Source organism: Oncorhynchus clarkii, chromosome 3, assembly GCF_045791955.1.
Source record: "Oncorhynchus clarkii lewisi isolate Uvic-CL-2024 chromosome 3, UVic_Ocla_1.0, whole genome shotgun sequence".
Taxonomy (NCBI): Eukaryota; Metazoa; Chordata; class Actinopteri; order Salmoniformes; family Salmonidae; genus Oncorhynchus; species Oncorhynchus clarkii.
Window position 1 is genome coordinate 68,848,026 of NC_092149.1, and position 18,850 is coordinate 68,866,875.

Genomic DNA, 18,850 nt, shown 5'->3' on the forward strand with positions numbered 1-18,850 from the left:
GCAATCTGTTTTTGTTATTGCACAAAAACAATCGCGTTAGTAGGCTGCATCACAACCAGCCGTGATTGGGAATCCCATATGGCCGATATTGTAAATAAGAATGTGTTCTTTAACGGACTTGAAGGTTAAATAAATATAATTACTGTAGGATCTCATGTGATGTTCAATATTTGATTTCGTATACGTTTTTAGACAGACATTAAGAAAATACTTTTTTTTTTAAACATCAAATGCACAAAGAAACATGTAGCAGGATTTTTTATTATTCAGAAGTCAATAAGTTGAATATGATGACATCTAGAAACAAACCAAAATTAAAGTAACAAGCATAAGGCGAACACTAATCAAGGCTTTGAATGTAGCATAGCATATCATTGTAGTACGACAGAGGAAAAACATAGGGTTTTAAAATTCCCATTTAGCAGTGGAATGTGGAATTGTATCACTCTATGCAAAACACATTTATTCCAAGTAAAGTTTAACACCGCGGAAAACTAAAACTCAACTAAATTCATGTTTTCTACAGGGATAGAATGCTTCTCTCTAACCGGCAGTTCTCTACTTCCTATGAGCATCTAGATAGAAGTCACACTGCCATAAGAGGATAGCTGAGCTTACACCTAGGAAAAACACACATTCACACATCTTACAGTACTCATACATGCGCTTTCATCTAAAGTAAAAGGAAAAATTAACATTGCAGTTACAAGCAGATCCTAAATCAATGGAATTGTTCTGTATCTGTTATGTTTATCCCCCCTTTTAAAAGACAATGTAATGCATGACATGTAAAGAATGGAGAAAAGTATTTTCCAGATATTATTTGATTCCATTACTGTTGATAAAAGTGGGTTATGTTTATTCTGAAAATACTGTCAAAAACATACAAACATCTGTTATCCAAGTTTACAAAACACCCTTCAGTGACATAACGTCTTACATTTTTACTGTCTGTGTGATAAAAGCACAAAGGAAATGTAACAATTGTGAAATAATATGAATAGAACAATATAAACACCACACACAATGTTGTGGACACACAAAAAGCTCTATATGAGATATGCATACACGTGTCACCTTATTCAGTACTATCTTTGGATAATATTTCAATACATCCTGAAAAATGTACACAAACCTCTGGTACGAATCTGACTTCTCTATATGACCTCAACTGCTGGGATGGAAGCTACTCTCTCGCTCAAGAAGCTGCCTAGCAGATCTGGCTCAAATAGCACTGTACATACATTAGATACTTTAAAATACTTGACATGTTCTTGATTTAGCTTACCGGTATGCAGGGTGCCAAGAATTTGCACTTTTGGCACAATTCCAATCGTTCCAATTTACCATGCAACTCCTTTAAGATTGTTGGAAAAGCATTCCTCATGAAGCTGGTTGAGAGAATGCCAAGAGTGTGCAAAGCTGCCATCAGGGCAAAGGGTGGCTACTTTGAAGAATCTCAAATATAAAATATATTTTGATTTGTTTAACACTTTTTTGGGTTACTACATGATTCCATGTGTTATTTCAGAGTTGATGTCTTTACTATTATTCTACAATGTAGAAACCATGGAATGAGTAGGTGTGTCCAAACTTTTGACTGGTACTCTCTACTCTGGTACTCTCAACCCAGTTCTGCTGCACAGTAATGTGATTGAGAGTAGCATCAGTAACATAGCCCAGGTGTCTGTCTGTTTCCACTTGTTTGGCATGACAATGATAAAGTAGTTGGCTAAGGCAGAAACAGACCAGCACACTGGCAGTAACAACCTTATTAATACTCTTCATTCCTATGATGAAATACCAGGACACTGATGCATACTTAAATAAACAAGTTGGGTTTTGAAGTGACATTTTAAGCTAAAATAACAATTAAATATATGATATTAGCATCAAGGATAAATATGAATATAATATGAATATGTCTTTAGACAAAGGCACTGATTTGGCGAGGACTCTTCTTTGTGTACTGTCGGTCTCTCTGCTCATGGGTTGTCACTATTTGGCCAAGCATGAAAAGATTGAAGGAAACTGCAAATGTAATTTATCAACAACATAACCTTAACCCTAATCCCTAACCTTACACCAAGAACAAATAGCTCATGTGGTTGCTCAAACATTCTGATGATATCACTTTTGTCCATTCTAGCATGGCCATCTAGTGACTATAGGCTTCCGGTCTGTCGGTCTCAGTCAGTCTCTGTCTGTCTGGGTCTGTCTGTCAGTCTGTCTGGGTCTGTCTGTCAGTCTGTCAGGGTCTGTCTGTCAGTCTGTCTGGGTCTGTCTGTCAGTCTGTCTGGGTCTGTCTGTCAGTCTGTCTGGGTCTGTCGGTCAGTCTCTCTCGGTCAGTCTCTCTCGGTCAGTCTCTCTCGGTCAGTCTCTCTCGGTCAGTCTCTCTCGGTCAGTCTCTCTCGGTCAGTCTGTGTCTACTTCCGGCCCACTGTCTCCGCCAGCTTCTTCAGCCTCTTCTTAAGTTCCAGAGGAAACTTCTCGTAACACTTCTTACACACCGGCTTCATGTCAAACTCCACAAACTTGTTCCTATCAGGGAGAGACAAAGATACTGTATGAGCAGGGTTCTGACTTTCATTGATCTATATCAAGAGGTGAAGGTGAAATAAAAAGAGTCATACACTCCAGCACTACTTTCTCTCCTGCTCCCTCTCTTCCCCTTCTACTCCCTCCCCTCCACTCCCGCATGCTCTTTCCCCCTCTCCCTCTTACTCCTGGAAAGAGGTCATTTGAGCATATTCAACTGTACAGTGTTTAGGCTTTAGCAGGGAGAGCACATGTGAAACACATTGGCGTCTGAAAAAAATCAGACAGCAAGTCAAACATCCAGTACACAGAGACAGGAAAGGATTAGTGTTTTAACCATCAACCAGGAACTGGTGAACAAAGCCTCATCTTTACACTGATCTGAGGAAACACACACTACCATACTGTACATGCCTCTAGCCTCGACCAGCTGATCGAACTTCTGGTCCGATTATTACAGCATTACGATAAACCATGAGTGTGTCTGGCCATATAGAATAACCATTTCCTGCAGAGTTTCTAAATATGGTCAACATTGCACGAGAAACCGGAACTGACGCAAAGAACAGCTTAGGCGATTTTACCAACCGGTACCAGTAATTATTTATGATCTGTAGCTAATCTCTACTTCTGTTGATTGTTCTTACGCTAAAATTGATCAATTACAGAGATGGTGAAAGTGATGTAATCAAAAATGCATGATTCGAAGATAGTGTTTAACACATATTTGATCTCTGTGTCTAAAACCTTCAACTGACTTGTCAGAATGGACAAATGAAAAACAGATAGGAAACATGAAAACATAAAAAGTAAAATCACAACACATGGAAAAAAACTAACCAATGAATGGAAAGTGGAAGTGAGGAGAAAGGAAGGGCAAGGGTTTACAGACACATGGGCATTCTCTTCTTCTTTTCTTTTTCTTGTTTGGCAAGACGGCGCTTCATGTCGTCTGGCAGGCGCTCGTAGCAGTGTTTACACACAGGCTTCAGATCCACCTCTACAAACTTATCCCTGGTAGGACCAGGAGGGAGGAGGAGAGAGGAGGAGGAAGGATATGGACAGACAAACAGGACAAGTGAAACAGAGGGACAGAGAGAATATAGGAATACACAGGTAGATTGAAAAGCTACAGATACAGTGTAACAGGTATAGTAGAGACAGATGAGAGACAGAGAAGGACAGTGCTAACGCTTCAGAAACCTCTCAAATATCGTCTTACATGGTTTTACACTGTCTGGTGTTGGGTTCTAGTTTCAAATACTTGCTGTACTAGAAGTTAATGGTTACATGTATGAGGAATGTATATGGTGGGGTCAATGGAGGCTGGATAAGAGCCATGGGCCTGGAACGTTACTAAGTAAGGGAAAAGGCAATCACATGGTTGCGGTCACTAATAAGGGTAGCTGTGGATTAGCTGATGGGCCGAGGTCAGTTCATATGAAGGGAGAAGGAACAGTTTATTACCCACATCCCTTAACTTCCTGCCTAGCAACAAAGATATAGTGTTCAGAGAAAAGCAGGGGACTCCGCCTAAAGGAGAGTATATATACTTGTGCTGGTGGAAACATGTCTTTGTCTTATGCAGCTGTGTGACCCAGTGGATGAATGAACTTGGTTTGAGTTTAACTATGTTATTTAGAATTTAACAGTGGGATCACAGGATGTTTTTGCTATGTTAACACAGTCAGCCTGACTTACTTTAGGGTGAGCTTGGTGTTGCAGGTGGAGCAGGCAAAGCAGTTGACACACCATGCCTTGTTCAGGGCTGACACCACTGGAACACACAACACAAACACGCACTTCAAACAAGTAATGCATACACTAACATGACATACACTATTTATACAATATTTTTAACATGACAATATTAGATGATGAAATATAATATCCTACCATCACCCTCAATGACACGGTTGCAGTGGTAGCAGACATCTCCAAAGAGCTGTAGAAGAGGAGGGGAGGAGTCAAAGGCCTCACAAATCACTTGTTTACAAATGACAATTTCTTTACTGTGTTTTCAATAGAACCATGCAATTTACTTAAATGTCTACAGTATTTTGATGCATTAGTATCAATAATATAGAGCTAAATACTGTACATTTATACATCTACCACTAGATGGTCCCATAGAACTAAACAAGACTGGAGGTCTCATTCACATTACATACAGCAAGATGCAATCATTCTCCTCAGGCTCATATTCATGTTCAAAGATTTGTTCAAAGATAAATAGACTACAGTGCCTGGATTGGATAAAGTTACTGAGTAGAGATGTGATTGTGTGACTTCTTTCCTTGGGCTGTGTGCAGCCTTCCCCTACATTACCTGGTTGTAGTGAGTCTCACAGTAGGCCAATCCTTTGCGTTCGTAGTGGCGATGGCCCAGGAAGGGTTTCTCACACTTAGCACACACAAAATGCTGCAAACACACACAACATGGCCCCACACAACAGGTTAGTACAGACAGACCAGCACAGGTCAGTTCAATCCAGTTCTGTCTAGCTCAGTTCAGACCTATTAAGAGTCAGACCAGACCAGTCTAGTCTGAGATTAGTGGGTTCAGAGGGCAGCAGCAGGGCAGGAGCGCCCCCCCTCCCCCGTGAAGCACTCACCCCTACAGACAGACAGGAGCCTTGTGTGTGTGTGTGTGTGAGGGGGGTTCCACCAGGGGGCAGAATGGAGCACAGACAGAGCAGGACAGGATGCAGCCAGAACAGGTCTCCTAACTAACCCCTCACCATGTTAAAGTGTTTTTCACAGTAGGCGTGGTCCCCACGCTCATAATACGGGTGGCCGTGAAACGGACGTTCACACAGAGCACACACATGGTGCTGCAGGAGGGAGGGAGGAGCGATAGCAAGTAGGAGAAAAGTAGAGAGGAAAGAAGGCAGCAGAGATATGAATAGAGGAGAGGCAGAGGGAAAGAAAGAGGAAGGATGTCCTCCATTCTGAGATAGTCCAAACATGACCACAGAGATGATATGAGAGCAGGGTAGAAATACCACAGAGGAGGCTAGAATAACATTCATTCCACATACAAACTACCTTGAATACATTTCTACTTTGATGTTCTGAGGAATTATAGTTATTCAGAGACAATGAAAGAAAGCAGGGCATACCGAAGAATATAAAAGTATTCTGCTTTGTAATAATCACGTCATGGCTACAAAATACTATAATCATATAGAATACATTTAAATCTAAATGTTCTGTTCTATAACATTGCAACCTTCAGAACAGTAGTGATGTGCAGTTTGTGAACGATTTGTTCTTTAACTCTTTTTACTGACTCAAAAGCCATGATTCGTTTTCAGAGTAACTTGTTCAATTGGCATTGGTTTGACCTTCTGGCTGCAATGACTCCTACAGCAGGATTGAAACACACTCCTCCGGTCCTGCGGCTCCAGAGATGTGCTCCGACCTACAACTGAGTCGAAAGATTTGTTCTTATAACAAGTTGAAAAGACGAGTCAGTATAAAGAGCCGAACTTCCCATCACTACTGAATAGGTCCATATTGTAGGAGTGATGTCATCATACCTCGACGTGCCACTGCTTGCCCATGGCATTGACCACGCGGCCCTCGATGGGTCTCCTGCAAGCACCACAGATGGGAACACCCATCTTGTCATGGCAGGGCAGGCAGTACAGCTCTCCCTTCAGCTCCCTGGCATCAGCAGTCAGCTCCTTACTACAGGGGAGAGGAGGGACCATTACATCATCACTAACTACATCACTCTTTCCCATCGTTTTGGAGAACAAAGATATTGTTTTAGCTAGTTCCGTTTTGAATACTGACAGTGATCAATCAATTAATGTTAGTGACCTGAGACACCAGGTTACCCAGGTAGAATAGCTCAAATTAAGACTAAAAGCAAGTGATAAAATCTAAAACCAGTAGATATTGCAGCCCCTGAGTAACGGAGTAATGAAGAATTGTAACAGTGGAATGCTGCTGACCACACCTCTCTTCTCAATTTGTGATATTCAATGTGTTAGTATGAGTCATTACAGAGCCAGCTCCTTGCCTAATCTGGTGTTCCCTGGTGTGTGTTTGTGTGTGATGCTGACTATGATTATTTTGTTTAGCATCCTGCCAACAGCGTGCCCCTCTATGCTTTCTGGTCTTGGTGAGTCCTACCTTACTAGGGGATAGTAAGTGCACTGTATTCAAAACACAAACCCAGTGGCAGTGAGGGGAATGAGTCGCCTGCACTGACTTCCTGACTGAACACTCATTATCACAACCTCTGCCTCAAGCATGGGACAGGCTGACAGCTGTAGGTTTGTTTAAGAACAGACAGTCTTACAGGAAAGGTTTGGTTAGATTGGAGTTGCCTCTCAACTGCCATCTAAAAGAGCTACTCAGATAATCATTCTTCTATCGTCACTCACTCCCTCTCTGCTCTTCCTCCCTCTGCTCTCTTCCTCCCTCTCTGCCTGCCCTCTTCCTCCCTTTGGCTGACTTTACAAGGGTAAACTCTAGTGAACCCAACCCGGAGGAGTCCCACCCTGCTACAGAGAACAAACCCTGTCTATAACAGCTCTTGAGTTTCTACCACTGACAGGCTACAGTACGTGTATAGGTTGCATAGACGTTAGTGTAGAAGTGGTGTTTACACTAGGTTGTGTAGAAGTTGAGTAAAGATAAGTTAGTGGTTATATACAGACCACTAGGTTTCTGTAGCAGGTGTGTTAAGTTAGTGTGGTGATTTAACTTGTATACAGGTTGTATAAATATTGTGTTTTGGTTGTGTAGTGGTTGTATATAAAGTTTGTGGAGTTGTTTCAAGTGGTCTAAAGTACTTAAGTAAAAATACTTTAAAGTACTAAAGTCATTTTTTGGGGTACCTGTACTTTACTATATATATATATATATATATATAGGAATGTAGGGAATGTAGGAAAGTAAAAGTTGTCAATTTTTTATATAAATATATATATATATATATATTTATATAAAAAATTGACAACTTTTACTTTACTACATTCCTAAATAAAATAATGTGCTTTTTACTTCATACATTTTTGCTGACACCCAAAAGTACTCATTACATTTTGAATGCTTAGCATGACAGGAAAATGGTCCAATTCACGCACTTATCAAGAGAACATCCCTGAATGGATGTCAGAGTGTTGGAGTGTGCCGCTTAGTATTATTTTACTGGGTGACTTTCACTTTTAGTTATCTTTACTTTTACTCAAGTATGACAATTGGGTAATTTTTTCACTACTGGTTGTTTCTATATTGTTTGCATGTGTACCCGCAGTTGTTGCAGTTGAAGTGGTCGGGGTGGTAGGGGTCGTTCTTGAACAGCAGCGGCTGCTCCTCGATGATGGCGTGGCACTTCTGACAGATGTACTTCCCCAGACCACGGGCCTTCTCACGGTTATGACACGGGCGACACAGGTGTCTGAGGGAGAGAGATACATGATAATAAAGAATGAGATCAGCCTGACCCAGAGGGAGAAATGATGTTGCTACACTCAGTGGTGTGTATTCATGGATATCAAGGGAAGCCAGGCTTCCTCAAAAAATGTAAAAAAAATAATAATATTTGTTTTTTTTGTCTCTCTCTGTGTGATTAAAAATTATCCTTCAATTCATAAGAGACAATGTATCTGACCAGAGAAGGCATCTGAGCGAGCGAAACAGCGCCCATCTGTTTCTGTATGTGTAGGTCATCTATCTGATGCTGTCTGGTCCAAAAGAGTATGACATTGTTGCCGCCCTGAATGCAAGGGAAGCCAGCAAGCATTTCAAATCCAACCCACATGCACCACAACATGTGTAGGTAGACCTTACCGTGAAATGCTTACTTACAAGCCCTTTAACCAACAGTGTAGACCTTACCGTGAAATGCTTACTTACAAGCCCTTTAACCAACAGTGTAGACCTTACCGTGAAATGCTTACTTACAAGCCCTTTAACCAACAGTGTAGACCTTACCGTGAAATGCTTACTTACAAGCCCTTTAACCAACAGTGTAGACCTTACCGTGAAATGCTTACTTACAAGCCCTTTAACCGCTACTGGCCACATTAAAACTATTGTGGGGTGTAAACAGTGTGTGGATTTCTCCTTGCTTTCTAAAAGCTATGAAGTGGAAAGGTTGCTGTCCCCTGGTGTTAGATCAGTAATGGCTGATCAATAATCCAGCCCAAGTCTCTGGACTGACCTGCCGGCGTTCTTGACGAAGCCCACGTCAGCCAGCACGGCCTGGCAGAGGTCACAGCAGAAACAGTCAGGGTGCCAACTGTTGTTCATCGCCTTGATCACACGACCAATGATAAACTCCCCTGGGAGGAGGAGGAAGAGAAGAAGGAAGTCAGGGACAACACACTGGCAAGACTATAACATCCCCCATGCACACACATATCCACCTGTAAATGTTAGGGCCGGGACAATACCAGTATCGCAATTAACGTTAGTATGGTGGAAAATGTATTTAGGAAAACAGCCCTAATGTTGGAAACAAACCATTTTTACCCCAAGCTAAAGCACACACACTATTTTACATACAGCAGACTTTTAAAATGACCAAAAAGTTTGGTCTGCTTTGTGTTGTCATTTTTGCCAAGTAAAAAAATATTGCGATACTGGTACTGTCCCGGCCCTAGTTCATTTAGAGAGAAAAACAACTGGCTGTAGAAGTCTACACAGTTGTGTCTAGAGCTCAAGGTGAGGGAAGCAAGGTTAAAAGGAGACCAAACATGACCTTCACACAACACAAACGTGTGTAATGTAATGTATCACACACACACACACACAGTCCTTGCTGGCCTTTTAAGCAAAGTTCCTCTGTCCAGTGTCTGTTCTTTTGCCCATCTTAATCTTTTCTTTTTATTGGCCAGTCTGAGATGTGGCTTTTTCTTTGCATCTCTGCCTAGAAGGCCAGTATCCCATCATTGTTGACGCTGAGACTGGTGTTTTGCGGGTACTATTTAATGAAGCTGCCAGTTGAGGGCTTGTGAGGTGTCTGTTTCTCAAACTCGACACTCTAATGTACTTGTCCTTTTTCTCAGTTGTGCATCGGGGTCTCAACTAGTTAAAGAATACTCAACTAGTCTATAGATTAGTTTTATTGCTTCTTTAATCAGAACAACAGTTTTCAGCTGTGCGATCATAATTGCAAAAGGGTTTTCTAATGGTCAATTAGCTAATCCAAGTTTATAATTTTAAAAGGCTAACACAACGTGCCATTGGAACACAGGAGTGATGGTTGCTGATAATGGGCCTCTGTATGCCTATGTAGATATTCCATTCAAAATCTGCCGTTTCCAGCTACAATGGTCATTTACAACATTAACAATGTCTAGACTGTATTTCTGATCAATTTGATATGATTTTAAATTGACAAAAACAAGGACATTTCTAAGTGACCTCAAACTTTTGAATGGTAGTATATACAGTGGGGCAAAAAAGTACTTAGTCAGCCACCAATTGTGCAAATTCACCCACTTAAAAAGATGAGAGGCCTGTAATTTTCATCATAGGAACACTTAAACTATGACAGACAAAATTAGAACAAGAAATCCAGAAAATCACATTGTAGGATTTTTAATGAATTTATTTGCAAATATGGTGGAAAATAAGTATTTCGTCAATAAAAAAAAGTTCATCTCAATACTTTGTTATATACCCTTTGTTGGCAATGACAGAGGTCAAACGTTTTCTGTAAGTCTTCACAAGGTTCACACACTGTTGCTGATATTTTGGCCCATTCCTCCATGCAGATCTCCTCTAGAGCAGTGATGTTTTGGGGCTGTTGCTGGGCAACACAGACTTTCAACTCCCTCCAAAGATTATCTATGTGGTTGAGATCTGGAGACTGGCTAGGCCACTCCAGGACCTTGAAATGCTTCTACGAAGCCACTCCTTCATTGCCCGGGCGGTGTGTTTGGGATCACTGTCATGCTGAAAGACTCAGCCACGTTTCATCTTCAATGCCCTTGCTGATGGAAGGAGGTTTTCACTCAAAATCTCATGATACATGGCCCCATTCATTCTTTCCTTTACACGTCCTTTTGCAGAAAAACAGCCCCAAAGCATGATGTTTCCACCCCCATGCTTCACAGTAGGTATGGTGTTATTTGGATGCAACTCAGCATTCTTTGTCCTCCAAACACGACGAGTTGAGTTTTTACCAAAAAGTTATATTTTGGTTTCATCTGACCATATGACATTCTACCAATCTTCTTCTGGATCATCCAAATGCTCTCTAGCAAACTTCAGACGGGCCTGGACATGTACTGGCTTAAGCAGGGGGACACGTCTGGCACTGCAGGATTTGAGTCCCTGGCGGCGTAGTGTGTTACTGATGGTAGGCTTTGTTACTTTGGTCCCAGCTCTCTGCAGGTCATTCACTAGGTCCCCCCGTGTGGTTCTGGGATTTTTGCTCACCGTTCTTGTGATCATTTTGACCCCACAGGGTGAGATCTTGCGTGGAGCCCCAGATTGAGGGAGATTATCAGTGGTCTTGTATGTCTTCCATTTCCTAATAATTGCTCCCACAGTTGATTTCTTCAAACCAAGCTGCTTACCTATTGCAGATTCAGTCTTCCCAGCCTGGGGCAGGTCTACAATTTTGTTTCTGGTGTCCTTTGACAGCTCTTTGGTCTTGGCCATAGTGGAGTTTGGAGTGTGACTGTTTGAGGTTGTGGACAGGTGTCTTTTATACTGATAACAAGTTCAAACAGGTGCCATTAATACAGGTAACGAGTGGAGGACAGAGGAGCCTCTTAAAGAAGAAGTTACAGGTCTGTGAGAGCCAGAAATCTTGCTTGTTTGTAGGTGACCAAATACTTATTTTCCACCATAATTTGCAAATAAATTCATTAAAAATCCTACAATGTGATTTTCAGGATTTTTTTTCTCTCATTTCGTCTGTCATAGTTGAAGTGTACCTATGATGAAAATTACAGGCCTCAACTTGCACAATTGGTGGCTGACTAAATACTTTTTTGACCCACTGTATATTCTTTTGTTTCATTCACACCTGCACTGTTGGAGCTTAAGAATTTCACTGTACACTGCAACTACATCTGCAACCCTGTGCATGTGACTACATAAAAATCGAATCAAATGCTGCTGTGTAGGTGCAGTTCCTGTACTCACCACATTGGTGGCAGCAGGGAGCAAACAACATCTGGAAGTCGTGCTCGCAGTACTTCCTGCCCTCAAACTGCAAGAAAAAAGTTAGTTTCAATATACACTGCTCAAAAAAATAAAGGGAACACTAAAATAACACATCCTAGATCTGAATGAATGAAATATTCTTATTAAATACTTTTTTCTTTACATAGTTGAATGGTTTACAACAAAATCACACAAAAATGTGTGGAAAACCACACTACAGGCTGATCCAACTTTGATGTAATGTCCTGAAAACAAGTCAAAATGAGGCTCAGTAGTGTGTGTGGCCTCCACGTGCCTGTATGACCTCCCTACAATGCCTGGGCATGCTCCTGATGAGGTGGCGGATGGTCTCCTGAGGGATCTCCTCCCAGACCTGGACTACAGCATCCGCCAACTCCTGGACAGTCTGTGGTGCAACGTGGCGTTGGTGGATAGAGCGAGACATGATGTCCCAGATGTGCTCAATTGGATTCAGGTCTGGGGAACGGACGGGCCAGTCCATAGCACCAATACCTTCCTCTTGCAGGAACTGCTGACACACTCCAGCCACATGAGGTCTAGCATTGTCTTGCATTAGGAGGAACCCAGGGCCAACCGCACCAGCATATGGTCTCACAAGGGGTCTGAGGATCTCATCTCGGTACCTAATGGCAGTCAGGCTACCTCTGGTGAGCACATGGAGGGCTGTGCGGCCCCCCAAAGAAATGCCACCCCACACCATGACTGACCCGCCGCCAAACCGGTCATGCGGGAGGATGTTGCAGGCAGCAGAACGTTCTCCACGGCGTCTCCAGACTCTGTCACATGCTCAGTGGAAACCTGCTTTCATCTGTGAAGAGCACAGGGCGCCAGTGGCGAATTTGCCAATCTTGGTGTTCTCTGGCAAATGCCAAACATCCTGCACGGTGTTGGGCTGTAAGCACAACCCCCACCTGTGGACGTCGGGCCCTCATACCACCCTCATGGAGTCTGTTTCTGACCGTTTGAGCAGACACATGCACATTTGTGGCCTGCTGGAGGTCATTTTGCAGGGCTCTGGCAGTGCTCCTCCTTGCACAAAGGCGGAGGTAGCGGTCCTGCTGCTGGGTTGTTGCCCTCCTACGGCCTCCTCCACGTCTCCTGATGTACTGGCCTGTCTCCTGGTAGCGCCTCCATGCTCTGGACACTACGCTGACAGACACAGCAAACCTTCTTGTTACAGCTCGCATTGATGTGCCATCCTGGATGAGCTGCACTACCTGAGCCACTTGTGTGGGTTGTAGACTCCGTCTTATGCTACCACTAAAGTGAAAGCACCGCCAGCATTCAAAAGTGGCCAAAACATCAGCCAGGAAGCATAGGAACTGAGAAGTGGTCTGTGGTACCACCTGCAGAACCACTCCTTTATTGGGGGTGTCTTGCTAATTGCCTATAATTTCCACCTGTTGTCTATTCCATTTGCACAACAGCATGTGAAATTTATTGTCAATCAGTGTTGCTTCCTAAGTGGACAGTTTGATTTCACAGAAGTGTGATTGACTTGGAGTTACATTGTGTTGTTTAAGTGTTCCCTTTATTTTTTTGAGCAGTGTAGTTTAGGTGTAGTCTGGATGGGCTGCCAGGAAGGCAACTGTTGTCTTACAGTCAGAAAATACATGATCATCTTATTTTAGTAGTCACAGTCTATGTGTTTCTGGATCAATCAATACAGAACATAAGCATCAGAACCAGTCATTGATTAGAACATACAGTAGGCATAGATACACCTGTACCTCTACAGATCTGTCTGTGGCTTTGATCTCCCTTTCAGGGAAGAGCTCTGGGATCCCTAGGGTCAGCTGGATGTGTCTGGCCTCCTGTCTATTCTGCTGGCCACTGACCAGCCAGACAAGCCTCTAATGGGCCAGTAATGCATTGGGCGGAGTGCTGTGAGTTTAGGAGTCGATCCAGCTAATACACTATACCTAATATCGAATTTGTGACAGGAGGGAGGTTAATGCAATAATTGTCTCTAAGACAAGGGGCTTAGGGTTTATTTTAGGCTGGGCAATGTATATGATGGGATGGGTGAGAGGGAGAGAAGGGAGAGAGGGTATGATGGTGAGAGGGAGAGAAGGGAGAGAGGGTATGATGGTGAGAGGGAGAGAAGGGAGAGAGGGTATGATGGTGAGAGGGAGAGAAGGGAGAGAGGGTATGATGGTGAGAGGGAGAGAGGGTATGATGGTGAGAGGGGGAGAGAAGGTATGATGGTGAGAGGGAGAGAGGGTATGATGGTGAGAGGGAGAGAAGGGAAAGAGGGTATGATGGTGAGAGGGAGAGAAGGGAGAGAGGGTATGATGGTGAGAGGGAGAGAAGGGAGAGAGGGTATGATGGTGAGAGGGGTAACGTAAGAGAATGTCACCTCATAGAAGAGACCTTCGGGGAACTGTTGAAAGCACTGAGCACAGACGAAGCATCCCTCATGGTACAGCTCCCCGTTGCTATTGACGATCTTCTCCGCCGGGGCAAAGCCACTCTTACAGCGCTCACACATCGCATTGGCCAGGGCATTGGCCATGTTGCTGAGAGAGGTGAGAAAGGGGGCGAGAGTTATCTTGAGTATCCCTTTTCTCTTTTCTAATAAAGGGAAAGAACAGGTAATTGAGTAAAGTCACAATGTAGAACCCTCTTGGCAAGGTTTTGTCAGCAGCCACACCACGGCTGAAGCACATCCATCACCCATCGTACAGAAATAATAGTTTCTCTCTGACACAACACACCCAGCTAAAGGCTGTATTCAGGGTTTGGATATCAGGGTGTGGGAAATGAGTGAGCTGAGATCACACACATTCCCTCACACACACATATGGATTCTCAGGTCAGTTCCCACAGTAACCCCTGTTGTTTGTTGGTCCGTCTCTGCACACCATCGCTTCAGGCGAAGAAGGAAAAGCAGGACAATCTAGATGCTGTGTTTTGAGAAACAGGGAGACGCGCCCTCCCATGTGTCCTGAATTAACACATACTGTATCAACAGAGATGCACGCTGTATAGTCACAGCACTGAGTGAGTGAGTGAGAGAGTGATTGAGTAGCCCAAGCAGAGCCAATATTGCACAAACCCTGCCAAGGAACACCAGGTTCGAAAACGGTATAAATTGGAACTTGCAACCATAGTGAAAGGTATGTGAGAGACTCTGTGTACAGTATGTGTGTGCAGGGAGGAGAGAGGAGAGAATTAGTTCAAATAAGGGCATCTCTCTCCATCTCAGAGCTACAGGGCAGCCTGTTACTCCTGGTCACACACAAACTCAAGCCCACGTTCATGTCACCAGACTTAATGGGTAAATTAGGGGGTTTTCAATGACAGCCAGGGAGTGGTCTCTCCAAACAGCCTGTTGTTATTAGTCAGACTTAACGAAATGAAAGGACAGAGAGAGGGGCAAGAGGAGGAGGGAGGGCTGCTTTGTTTAAAAAGGTCAGAATTCCAATGTGTGTCCAGGAGAAACACATGCTCATGCTCACACAAGAACGCAAACTCACCCACCACATGACCAAAAGTATGTGGACACCTTCTCGTCGAACGTCTCATTCCAAAATCATGGGCATTAAAATGGAGTTGCCCTCCCCCCTTGCTGCTATAACAACCTCCACTCTTCAAGGAAGGCTTCCCACTACAGTTGAAGTCAGAAGTTTACATACACTTAGGTTGGAGTCATTAAAACTCGTTTTTCAACCACTCCACAAATTTCTTGTTAACAAACTATAGTTTTGGCAAGTCAGTTAGGACATCTACTTTGTGCATGACAATACATTTTTCCAACAATTGTTTACAGACAGATTATTTCACTTATTCACGGAATCACAATTCCAGTGGGTCAGAAGTTAACATACACTAAATTGACTGTGCCTTTAAACAACTTGGAAAATTCCAGAAAATTGTCATGGCTTTACAAGCTTCTGATAGGCTAATTGAAATAATTGGAGTCAATTGGAGGTGTACTTGTGGATGTATTTCAAGGCCTACCTTCAAACTCAGTTCTTCTTTGCTTGAAATCCTGGGAAAATCTAAAGAAATCAGCCAAGACCTCCACAAGTCTGGTTCATCCTTGGGAGCAATTTCCAAATAACTGAAGGTACCACGTTCATCTGTACAAACAATAGTACGCAAGTATAAACACCATGGGACCAAGCAACTGTCATACCGCTCAGGAAGGAGACGCGTTCTGTCTCCTAGAGATGAATGTACTTTGGTGCGAAAAGTAGAAATCAATCCCAGAACAACAGCAAAGGACCTTGTGAAGATGCTGGAGGACACAGGTACAAAAGTATCTATATCCACATAAGCTGAAAGGCCGCTCAGCAAGGAAGAAGCCACTGCTCCAAAACCGCCATAAAAAAGCCAGACTATGGTTTATACTTCCAAAGTTGTGGCAAGTTGTGGCGAGGACAACAAAGTCAAGGTAATGGAAGGGCCATCACACAGCCCTGACCTCAATCCTATAGAACATTTGTGGGCAGAACTGAAAAAGTGTGTGCGAGCAAGGAGGCCTACAAACCTGACTCAGTTACACCAGTTCTTGTCAAGAGGAATGGGCCAAAATTCACCCAACTTATTGTGGGAAGCTTTTGGAAGGCTACCCAAAAGTTTGACCCAAGTTAAACAATTTAAAGGCAATGCTACCAAATACTAATAGTGTATGTAAACTTCTGACCCACTGGGAATGTGACAAAATAAATAAAAGCTGAACAAAATAATTCTCTACTATTATTCTGACATTTCATTCTTAAAATAAAGTGGTGATCCTAACTGACCTAAGACAGGGAATTTTTACTAGGATTACATTTCATGAATTGTGAAACTGAGTTTGAATGTATTTGGCTAAGGTGTATGTAAACTTCCGACTTCAACTGTATATGTTGGAACACTGCTGTGGGGACTTGCTTCCATTCAGCCACAATAGGTTGGGTCCAGATGCTGGGAGGTTAGGCCTGGCTCCCACTTGTCATTCCAATTCATTCCAAAGGGACATTATCATGCTGAAACAGGAAAGGGCCTTCCCCAAACTGTTGCCACAAAGTTGGAAGCACAGAATCATCTAGAATGTCATTGTATGCTGTAGCGTTAAGATTTCCCTCCAGTGGAACTAAGGGGCCTAGCCCAAACCATGAAAAACAGCCCCAGACCATTATTTATCCTCCACCAAACTTTACAGTTGGCGCTATGCATTGGGGCAGGTAACGCTCTCTTGGCATCCGCCAAACCCAGATTCTTCCGTCGGACTGCCAGATGGTGAAGCGTGATTCATCACTCCAGAGAACACGTTTCCACTGCTCCAGAGTTCAATGGCGGCTAGCTTTACACCACTCCAGCTGACACTTGGCATTGCGTATGTTGATCTTAGGCTTGTGTGCGGCTTCTCGGGCCATGGAAACCCATTTCATGAAGCTCCCGACAAACAGTTCTTGTGCTAATAGTTCTTGTGCTAGTTCCAGAGGCAGTTTGGAACTCGGTAGTGAGTGTTGCAACTGAGGACAGACTATTTATACGCGCTACGCGGTTCAGCACTCGGCGGTCCCGTTCTGTGAGCTTTGCGTGGCCTACCACTTTGCGGCTAGATGTTTCCTCTTCACAATAACAGTACTTACAGTTGACCGGGGCAGCTTTAGCAGGGCAGACATTTTGGACAGATTGTCACATTGTCAGAAAAGTTAGGAACTTTGAAAGTCACTGAGCTCTTCAATAAACCAGTCAGCAATGGGTGTTGCTGAAATAGCAGAATCCACTCATTTTAAGGGGGGTGTCCCCATACTTTTGAATGTGGCTATAAATGCAACATGTAAAGTGATGATCACATATTTCATGAGCTGAAAAAAAGAAATGCCACTACCATAAGCCGACTCCAGAGAATTTGGCAGTACGTTCAACCGGCCTCACAACCGCAGACCACCTGTAACCACGCCAGCCCAGGACCTCCACATCCAACTTCTTCACCTGAGGGATCGTCTGAGACCAGCCAACCGGGTCAGATTCTGCACAAACTGTCAGAAACCGTCTCAGGGAAGCGCATCTGCGTGCTCGTTGTCCTCACCAGGGTCTTGACGTGACTGCAGTTCGTTGTCGTAATCGACTTCAGTGGGCATATACTCACCTTTGATGGCCACTGGCACGCTGGAGAAGAGTGCTCTTCATGGATGAATCCTGGTTTCAACAGTACCGGGCAGATGACAGACAGCATGTAGGACATTGTGTGGGCGAGTGGTTCGCTGATGTCAACGTTGTGAACAGAGTGCCCCATGGTGGCAGTGGGGTTATGGTATGGGCAGGCATAAACTACGGACAACAAACACAATTGCATTTTATCGATGGCAATTTGAATGCACAGAGATACCATAACGAGATCCTGAGGCCCATTGGCGTGCCATTCATCCACCGCCATCACCTCATGTTTCAGCATGATAATGCACAGCCCTATGTCGCAAGGATCTGTACACAATTCCTGGAAGCTAAAAATTTCCCAGTTCCTCCATGGCCTGCATATTCACCAGACATGTCACACATTGAGCATGTTTGGGATGCTCTGGATCGACACGTATGACAACGTGTTCCGGTTCACACCAATATCCAGCAACTTCACACATCCATCGAAGAGAAGTGGGCCTGATCAACTCTATGCAAAGGAGATATGTTGCGCTGCATGAGGCAAATGGTGGTCACAACAGATACTGACTGGTTTTCTGATCCACACCCCTACATTGTTTTTAAGGTATCTGTGACCAACAGATGTATATTTGTATTCCCAGTCATGTGAAATCCATAGATTAGGGCCTAATGAATTTCAATTGACTGATTTCCTTATATGAACTGTAACTTTGAAGTCGTTGCGTTTCTATTTTTGTTCAGTGTATATGGCACTGCTCTCCCCTCAGAGAGACACCTGACCTTCTTTCTCTCAATCTTGTGTCCCTCTCGTGTCTTTCTTCCTCCCGCTTTCATTATATAGTAACTGTATATCCTACAGCAGGATCAACACTACAGTAACTCACTACATTCCAGAGCACACAGAACGTATTGTCACAAGATGTGGAATCAATGCAGACTTTCAGTCAAGCTTTCTACAGCTATCATCACACTGTCTGATGTAATGTATGTACGTTTGGGGGCCATACTGTCAGGACCCTGACGTGACAGAAGGAAGGACTCAGACTCCCTGT

The 18,850-nt window shown here is 43.5% G+C and overlaps 1 protein-coding gene across 21 annotated transcripts in view; it reads right to left on the bottom strand.

Moving 5' to 3' along the window:
- Positions 1 to 243: 243 nt before the first annotated feature.
- The window catches only part of LOC139402473 (LIM and senescent cell antigen-like-containing domain protein 1), a 35,213-nt gene continuing 16,606 nt past the window's right edge, over positions 244 to 18,850 (bottom strand). For 5 of the 21 annotated variants that reach the window (XM_071146540.1, XM_071146542.1, XM_071146538.1 and 2 more), the window contains exons 2-10: positions 14,059 to 14,218; positions 11,658 to 11,724; positions 8,719 to 8,839; positions 7,804 to 7,953; positions 6,080 to 6,230; positions 4,867 to 4,959; positions 4,435 to 4,483; positions 4,240 to 4,315; positions 244 to 2,541 (exon numbers count right to left, since the gene is read on the bottom strand). In XM_071146540.1, the coding sequence (XP_071002641.1) occupies positions 2,427 to 2,541; positions 4,240 to 4,315; positions 4,435 to 4,483; positions 4,867 to 4,959; positions 6,080 to 6,230; positions 7,804 to 7,953; positions 8,719 to 8,839; positions 11,658 to 11,724; positions 14,059 to 14,218 (982 nt within the window). In that variant the 3' untranslated portion in view covers positions 244 to 2,426. Of the gene's footprint in view, positions 2,542 to 2,679; positions 2,809 to 3,378; positions 3,553 to 4,239; positions 4,316 to 4,434; positions 4,484 to 4,866; positions 4,960 to 5,278; positions 5,372 to 6,079; positions 6,231 to 7,803; positions 7,954 to 8,718; positions 8,840 to 11,657; positions 11,725 to 14,058; positions 14,219 to 18,850 lie in introns of those variants that run through there. The other 16 variants (XM_071146472.1, XM_071146454.1, XM_071146534.1 and 13 more) reach the window with 16 other exon arrangements.